Raw genomic sequence first — 9,329 nt, forward strand, 5'->3', positions numbered from 1 at the left:
ATTATTAAATAAGTGTATATAATATTTTATTTTAAAAATTATTGTTAAATAATCGTATGCAATTTAGCCGATAACAAAACAAAAAAAATTACTTTAATGGAGAAAAAGTATTAATTACGTTTTAATAAAAATATAATACAAAAGAATGTTTTTAAAAAATATATATTATGTATAAATAAAAGCTTTCTTTTTTTAATTTTCTTCATTTGCTTGTTGCCGGGGAGATTCTTCGGAATCTAAAAAAAAAAAGATTTTTTTTATTTTAAATACAAAAAATAAATAACAAAAAATAAAATGTTTATTTTGATTTACTTTCATTTCCTTCGCCCTCTGGGGTTGAAACATCGGCTTCATTTTCAGCTTCGGCACCATCGACGAGCTTAGCCTTTGACTGAAAAAAAAAAGTTTTTTCTTAGACATTGTTTTATAAATATTTCGTTTTTCAATAAAAGCCAAAGATATAAAAAAATAATTATGGTCAAAATGTCATTTCCGGAACCTCATATTTCTGTCTGTTTTTTTTTTTAGTATTTTTAGGCGGGATCCTATCAAACTATGTCTAAAATATGAAATTGAATCGAAAAGATCACGAATAAACTTATGTAAATAAATTCAATAATTATGTAAAGTTCGCAAACAAAAATTTTAAGAAATTAAACTGAAGGGTCCAGGAGACAAAAAGGCACATGTCCACTTTTTGCCAAAAATAAACTAATGATGAGGTCTTGTAGTATTTACTGAGCACTTTCTGATGGCATCCTTTCTTTTATAAAACAAATTTAAGCCTTGCAAGAAAAATTAATAAATTGTTTGATTTTAGTACTGAGTTGTATGGAGGACAAAATTTTAAAATGCGTTTTTCTCGAAATGAGTTGGAATGGGCTTGTGCTGTTTTTCCCATGGACCCTTCAACTTGTTTTTAATATAACCTACTTCTACTCTACAATTTGGCAATATATTGGAAAATTTTATGGTTTGCCCTTTTACGAATTCATAAATGATAACAATATCTTACATTGGAGCACGAAATTTTTATTACTGAGCAAAGTCCATTTATTTGACAATTTGGGCCATGAAAATTGTAATAGCTTTTTTTTGTTTTTTTTTTTTTTTTTTTTTAAATCTCACTTAGAACGCTTTTATATAAAATTTTCTACTTATTGCAATTTTCTCGCAAACGACTCTATTATTTAACTTTGATTAAACTTTGCATTTGCAAACTTTATATTAAAGGCAATTCAAATAAAACTACATTTTTAATTTTTTTTTTTTTAATAATCATTTTTATCAAAAAACTAAACCGACTTCCATGGTTCAAAACTGGGTTTTATGGTTTTTCTTATAGTTTCTATAGCCAAAATGGGACCACACTGTAGGCCGCTTTCCAATACAAAAAAGAATTATCAATATTGGTTAACTCAATCCAAAGTTATCAGGTAACAAACACATACAAAAAAAATACAAGTGAATTGAATACCTCCTCCTTTTTGGAAGTCGGTAAAAAAAATGGCATTTTCGTTTAAGATAATCTGCCTGATATATAGAAAGAGTTCTTACAAGTAAAATATAATAAAATTGATTTGAGCTGCAAGACCAAGTAATCTCGACCCAATCGTGCATTTTATTTAAATGTCCTGAAGTCAAAGAAAGTTAGAAAAAAAAAAAATAGTGGTATTAAATTTAGATTTTGGGTATAAACCAGAATAATTGAGGACAAAAAAGCTTAGTTTTTCATTTGATTACCTCCTTATATTTAGCGGAAGAATAAAAATCGTAGATCTAAACTGGAGTAGCTACATTTCATAAAGCTAAAAATAACTTAAAAAAAAAGTTGTACGTGATGGAAAGTGGGATGCACGGTCACGCCAGAGGTTTTGTGTTTAATTTCAATTTTTTCAGCATTCTTGTAAATTAATTTATTTATTTTTATGAGAAACTTTCCGCTTTTAAGGAAACAATTTGAAACATTTTATCTTCTGATTAAAAACCTCATCTAAAAAAAAAAATAAATATTTTGTACATGAACTTTGAAGAATGAAGCTTTAAAATGTTTTTTTTTTTTGTTGTATCTCAATACGGATAAAGTTGATGGCAAATTACTAAGAAATAGGTTTATTAAGATTTTCTTTTTCGTAAAAAAAGTACTCATACGCCATACGTCGATTTTTTCAAATCTCACCTATCGATTTGTTGTGAAAGGGTTCACATGTACAACGTACTAATGTATGAAAAAGATGATCAGGTTCAAGTGTTTTCACAAGATTGGAGGAAAAATGGTCTGAGTAGTTTTAAATCAATGAAAAAGATTTTTTTTTAATTTAAAACAAAAATACTTAAAAAATAAAATTAAAGTGGAGTGAACACAAATCATGGCATTCGCAATTAATTGACCTAAAGAAGCTAAATTTGAAGCTGTAAAACATTAACTTAAAAAATAAAACTTACTTTTTTCTTCTTTTTAGTTATTTCTTCTCCAACTTCTGGTTCTTCTTCTTCCACAACTTCAACATTAACATAGCCCTCAGGGAATAATTTCAAAGCTTCTTGCTTGCCAACAACTGTATTAGCACTAACATAAGAAGGACCATATTCAGCAAAGGCCAACATAGTGTGACTAGTTGTTTTTGCTACTTTGAGAACAAGTTTATCAGTTCTAAAAAAAAATCATTACAAAATCAACATATTGAATCTAAAATTCAATAACCGCCTTACATTTGTGGTGTCTTAGCTTCATATTTGGTCAATGAATTCGCTATTAACTCTGCTGTCTCTGGATTATCATTTGTAAAGAATCCATAAAGTAAAACATTCTCCTTGTTCTTCTCTACAATCTCAAAAATATCCTTTTTCTTATAAGCATCGAATGCCATAACAATATGTGGTGGATCTGGCACCGGATCCGGTGGTAAAAATGTAGATGTTTGAGCTCGAAAAAAGACATAAATTAGAGTTGCATGAGTTCGAGCATCTGTTGGTACCCAAACTGGTGGTATTAAAATTATTTGGGCATCCGATGAGGATGCAACAGATCCCGTTTCTTCGGGTTTTTTTGTATTGTCTTCTTGTGCCTCTGTTTCCTCGTTTCCTTCGACTTCTTCACCAGGAAGTGGTTCATCCCCCAAAATTTCAGCTAATGGATCATCGAATTCAGCTTTGTCCACAACAATTGCCGGTTTCTCCTTCTCTGGTAAACCATCAAATTTTTTTGCAATTTTAATTTCAAGTGGATTCAATATCGGAGGAAGAACTTGATCAGGATCAATTTCTCCAGTATCAAGGACAACTTTTCTTGTCTGAGTTAGTTCATTGGAATAAGTTATAAATATATCTTGCAATTCTCGAGTATCAGTCTCGGAAATCTTCCAAAAACAAATCAACAAATCTTTGTTGTACATATTTTCCAAAACTTCTGGATCTATTGGATTTTCACAGGCAAAATTGATTATATCAAAGTGTTCTGGCAAAAGAGGTCCAGTTCGTCGATCTTTGCATTGCATCTTTTGTGTTTCAGCAACTTCCATAAGCTTTTTGTAAACATCTCGGGACACATGTGGTCCAAAGATTGTTACACCCATATCGGGAAGATTTTTCATAATTTCATCAGTTACGAAAGTTAGATATTCTAGTTTTTCACGTTTAGCTTCTTCAACTTCTTTTCGTAAAGCCTCAGCTGCAGCTTTTTCAATAACATCTCTTCGTGCTTGTTCTTCTGGCTGAAGCTCAGTAATGTCATAGAAAGTTCGTTTGGTATTGCCAATGTTATTGAGCTCGTCAGATATTAATTTCATAAGTCTTGGTACATCAGTACCGAACATTAAATTAACACATTTTCTTTGACAAGCAAAGAGCCAAGTTGGTTCGCTTTTATTTCGAAAACGTTTAAGAGCTTCAATGGTATCGGATTTGCACTTAAAAATACAATCATATTTAGAACTTTTACTGCTCAAAGTTTGAATGGTTTTCAAAGCTACTTACAACAGCTAAATGAAGATTATCACCTCCTAACTCAAGTTTAATCTTTCTTAAACTGCCAACCATTGCCAGACATGGTCCACACCATTCCGCATAAACATCGAGAACTATACCATATATCGGGTTAAAAAACGGTCCTCAAAGAAGAAAACTTCGTTAATTTACCTAAAACTCCGGGTCTTTCAAGGAATTTGTACAATTCCTCGTCAGTATTTATTTCTGCCTGTAACTGTTGAGCACCTCCTTTTTTCGCCATTAAACGGACTTGATTAAATTTTGATTACACGGTTAATTTTGAAATTTATAAGAATAATAAAGAAAATTAACGTCAAGCTTTCAAGAAAGAATATAATATTCGTTATGTCATGATTGAGTTAAATATTGATCAAACAAATAAATGCTTAACAAGTTGTTGGTACAAAAGCTATTCCTTGCTAGGGTAACAGGAAAGTATTTAGGAATAAACTTCATGGCTTTGTTCTAATTGTGGAGCAGAGAAAGTAGCTAAAGGATAAAGTTTTTACTTGCTCAATAGGACAAGTATTGGTTTCGTGTCAAAGAAAAAATTCCAGGTTTTAATCAAAACTAACATTACGATGATGGAGAAGTCCGAAAAAGTGGTTTTGGTCATGACGTCCGTCGGCCTGTGCGTCGCGTCGGTGCGTCGTCACAAAAAGCTGTACATGAAGCTGCAGCCTAAACGGGTAGACGGATTTTCTTGAAATTTGGTACAGATGATTTTTTCGTAATTTCCAAGGTTGTTTTTTTTTTGTTTTTTAATATCTCGCTTAGAACATATACCTCCCATACAAAGATTTCGAGGTATTGCGATTTTCTCGAAAACTGCTGTAACGATTTTGATTAAATTTGAAACACGTAATACTGTACGTTAATCTAACAAAACTGCATTTTTAGTTTTTCTCAAAAAATACGGATAGTGAAAATATGATAAAATTTTTTTTTTAATCGCTGATGTCGGCTCTTCCCGTACATCGTTAATGAGTTATAGCAATTTTTTCGAAAACGACTCTTACGATTTTGATTAATTTTAACACACGTAATATTGTACGTAAATCTGGCATAATTGCGTTTTAAGTTTTTCTCAAAAAATGCGGGTAGCGGAAATATGGCATACCTACGGAAGAGTACTTTAAAGTAAAACTCTTATACGAAATAAAGGCATGGAAGAAAGAAAGGCAGTTAGTTTTCTTATCATATAACCCCGTGCTTATTTTCTTTGCAGCAAGTCGTGTTGGGGAGATTGAGATAATGGAACTTCACCAAGACCAAACATGTGGGAAAATGCTATTTGATTTGAGAATCAAAACCCCTTCAATACTACATCAAATTTTTGCTAACGTGATAACTTTTTTCATATTCTCTTTAAATTACTCCCTATTGACTGTAGGTACAAACAAGCGCGAACACATCATTGGTTCAAGCGGGGTGGTGCCCCGGGGCCCCTGACACACCAGGGCCCCGTCTGAAGACAATGCAGAGAAGTCAACTTATTATGAAAGTGACGAAGCAAAACAAGAGAGAAAAATTATATTCTTCAGTTTAATGCATAATGAATTGGTAGCCAGCCACATAATACTTCATCTAAAAAAAAAAGGTACTTCAGGGGTACCAAAAATATAAATCGGTTTTTTGAAAGAAAAATTATACACTAGCCCAAAAAATTAAGGGAACAAAAAAAAATCGTGATTTTTTTTAGTGATTTTGATAGGCTGTATCTCAATAAAAAATGATGGCATCATGACAAAACAAAAAGCATGTGAAAGCTACATTCTTTTAGTTTTAGGTTCTTATGACAAAATATTTTATTTTTAACAGTAAAATAGCTTTATTGTTGGAATTGTTCAAAAACCAAAATTTTCAAAATTTGTTTTCCAAAAAAAAAACGTAAAAATGCCTATTTTGCTAGCTTTTCTATATTGATCTCAAATGTAAGAAAACATTTTTTTTAACAAAGTAAGATTAATTTTCTGTAGAGAATTAAATGAAGTTTTTAAATACATCCTTGAATTTTCTGTAAGGTGATTCGTTGTTAAGATATTGATTGTCAAAGTCAAAAGCATGGGTTTTGGTTTGATAACTGATATTGCAATCTAAAAAAATCGTAAAAGTTTGAAACAAAAAGAATCTTAAAGTCAAATAAATAACCTTTCCAAAAATAATTATCATTTTATCACAAAAAATTTTCCCATTTTTTTATTAAAAAAGTAAAAAAAAAAAATTGAAAATTTTGGTTTTTGAACAGCCCCGGAAACTCAACGTACGCCTCTGCGTACAAAACGTTTAGCTTCCGCTTTTTCATAGTGAGGTAGTTTTTTATGTCTTTGGCGAATTGTATTAATGAATGGAGATGCCTTTCTATACCGTTATCAGCTAGTTTATCGCAAAGTGATCGATCTGATCAAATATGTCATTCCCTTGCATGCAATGATAAAGCCGATTTGCACAACAAAAGTCAATAAATCTCACTGCTGTAATAGTATTACCTAGGATTGACCATGGACAAATATTTCTTCAGGATCATTACTATTATCGAATTATATTATTGATCTATAACTTCTTTTTGAAACCATCTTAGTGTTTACAAAAAAAAAAAAAAATATGTAGGTACATAAGTATCAAAACTAATCTTTATCATTAATCAACTATAAGTGAAGAACAAAAGAAACTTTCAATTGTATACACTTCAAATTATTCGAATAAGCTATCAATGCAAATCAAATGCATTTAAATTGTTTCTTATCAAGGCTATAGTGAAATCAGCTCTTATTTAACAACCATGTCAATTACATATTTTATTAAAAACCTCTTGAAAATTTTATCAAAAAAATAAAAAAAAAAAAATTGAATATTTGTTTAAATTTGCATACGATCGAAAATTTAGCAATGGTTTAGAGTGGTCTCGAAACTATACTTCCTGCTTTCGAATGCATTTTTACTATAATTCATTGCAATTTATAGGCAAGTGCACTATAACGTTAGCTAGCGAGACCATTCCAAACGCGATAAGAGCCTGGCTAATGTGCATTTCAAAGTTTTTCTAAATGTTTGCATAATAATAATGCAAGTTTTTGTGCAATAAGAAGCTTTTTGAGTGACAAATGATGAGTTTTGCTTACCTTATCAATAAATGATATCAACCAACAAAAGACACAGTGATAAAAAAACACCTGTAAAAGCTTACTGAACCTAGCGAAGGTGAATGACCTATTCGAATGCATTAATGCACAGCAATTTGCAAGTAAACTTTGGTAGACTTCTTGACGCCAAAATCAATTTAATACGTGGAAAATTATTATTTTTTAATTTGATAAAAAATAAAAAAAATAAATCAAAGAAACTTATAAACTTTTATATAATATTCGTATCTCCGGTAGAACAACAACAGGATCGTAATTTGAAATTTTGCAATTACAGTATTTAGAACGGTCCTGAAAAAAGGTCCTTTGTGACTAAACTTGTGTTTAAACATTTTTAACAGAGTTGCCAAGCGATATAATGTGAACAATTTTCAAGGTCAATTTTCGGGTTTTCAACTAGCCGAACCAGCTTATATAAAAAGTTATTAGCAACTCTGATGCGATTTTTATGTCATTATTTGTCCTTATTGATCCCAAATCAATAAAAGTAGGTACAAAATTCAAAGTAATAATTTCTCTTCCTTCTTGTTAATGTTTTTAATTTTGTATCTTTAACTTTTTTGCTTTAAACAAAATTCCACAACCTATAAGATGAAAAAAAATATATATATAAAAATATTAAAAGATTTGATATTATATTATTTACTAGCTGACCCGGCGGACTTCGTTACGCCTCTTTCGCTATTTATTTTCAATTTTGGACTGTGTCAATCTTTTCCAAAAAAAAAAAAAAATCGGGTCACAATATTTTTTATAAATAAAAGAATCTGTTTTTTTTAGTTCTATTGATCGCATTATCAAGATTGATGCCTTCAGCTATAAAGGAAATGACAGAGTATTATTTCCTGTATTTTGAATATGAAATAGTACGAATTCAGCCTATTCAAATGAGTTGGAAAACTAATTTTTTTGAAAAGTCGCGACTTACCTATGTAAAGCTGCCATACATTTTAACTCGTTATTAAAACGCTATAAAAATGCATACTCTTATTTTGGTTATACCTCCACTCCTAAAATTAGATTTTTAACAGATTGTAACTTCGTTTGGTTTTTATTTGCGCCAGGTAGCAAAATCGAAAATAACAAAAATCGGGTGTGCTACTCGTGTAGAAATTCAAATTACTAAAGACGAAAATTTATGAAAATAAATCTTGGTAAATTCTCAGACATAGCCGATATGCACACAAAATTTCATAAAAATCGTTCCAAAAAAAAGTAACAAACACTGCGACACGAGAATTTTATATATTAGAAATTTAATCCTTTCAAGCTTAACCGAGCAACTTGAAAATTTAAAACTTAGATCTTCTTCACTTATATTCGATTTTAAAACTGTACCCTAAGTGGTATTCAATTTGTACTACATATGCCAAATGTCGCATGACCAGTTAAACCATTTAAAAAGTCACACAATGGTCAGCAAAAGTCAACTTTCGAGAAGAGAAAAATTTGCAATAAAAATAAGTTACACATACGCCACAGTAACCCTCTACGTTTTCTTAAATTGTGAAACAACAGTGCAAATTGTTTAACTGTTTTTCACATAGACCGATTTTAAGTTGAAAAATCAAATTATAATACCCAGATCGGAAACCAACAATATTTGGAAGTCATCAGAAACAGCTTCGATTTTGATATTTTTTTTAGATTTCAGTTTTTTTTACCTACATACATTTATTAAAATCTGAAACTTTTTGAAGTGTGGGAAAACAAAATTTCTTAAATGGTTTTAACAAAATGCATATTGCACATTCTATTGAAATATGTAAAAGGCTATAGAGCGTATTATAAGTTAGGTCAACTTATAAAAAAAAAAGTCATCAAGAAAAAGTGGGGTTTAAAAAAAAAACTGGTAGTATTTACAATTCCTTGTCATTAATTTTTGTGTAAAACAAAGTTGTTCTTACAATATTACTTTTTGAAAAATGAATAAATTACAAAGTTTAAAAAAATGTTTTAAACTAGTGTTTGTTAAAAATATTTAACTACACGGTTAAAATTTTTTACATTTGTATAATTTTGTTCTATAACATTTTTAGGTCTAATACAAAATTTATTGAAATTTAAATTTTTTTGTATTAAGGGCCAATTTTTCAATAGAGAGAGCTTATTCTTAGGAACAAAAGTTTTTTTTTATACTGACATTTATTCTTCTGATAGTCTTACTGACGATTGAAAAATCAGGGCTAAAAATCAAGG

At 30.1% G+C, this 9,329-nt stretch overlaps 1 protein-coding gene across 1 annotated transcript; it reads right to left on the reverse strand.

Moving 5' to 3' along the window:
- Positions 1–71: 71 nt before the first annotated feature.
- LOC129918196 (uncharacterized) lies at positions 72–4,358 on the reverse strand. Its single transcript, XM_055998585.1, has 6 exons — positions 4,138–4,358; positions 3,976–4,079; positions 2,713–3,908; positions 2,446–2,653; positions 313–391; positions 72–236 (listed from the first exon to the last, which is right to left on the reverse strand). Exons 1-6 carry the CDS (start codon positions 4,226–4,228, stop codon positions 193–195), a joined length of 1,722 nt encoding a protein of 573 aa, XP_055854560.1. The 5' UTR covers positions 4,229–4,358; the 3' UTR covers positions 72–192.
- Between the last annotated feature and the right edge of the window lie 4,971 nt (positions 4,359–9,329).

The sequence above is a fragment of the Episyrphus balteatus genome, chromosome 4, assembly GCF_945859705.1.
Source record: "Episyrphus balteatus chromosome 4, idEpiBalt1.1, whole genome shotgun sequence".
NCBI lineage: Eukaryota > Metazoa > Arthropoda > Insecta > Diptera > Syrphidae > Episyrphus > Episyrphus balteatus.

Bases quoted from the DNA above. Each gene is read 5' to 3' on its own strand.
- LOC129918196 (XM_055998585.1), bottom strand. From the start codon at position 4,228: ATGGCGAAAAAAGGAGGTGCTCAACAGTTACAGGCAGAAATAAATACT. The intron at 4,080-4,137 runs GTAAATTAACGA...TATATGGTATAG, and splicing joins TGAAAGACCCGGAGTTTTAG to TTCTCGATGTTTATGCGGAA. The intron at 2,654-2,712 runs GTAAGGCGGTTA...ATTTTTTTTTAG, and splicing joins GAAGCTAAGACACCACAAAT to AACTGATAAACTTGTTCTCA.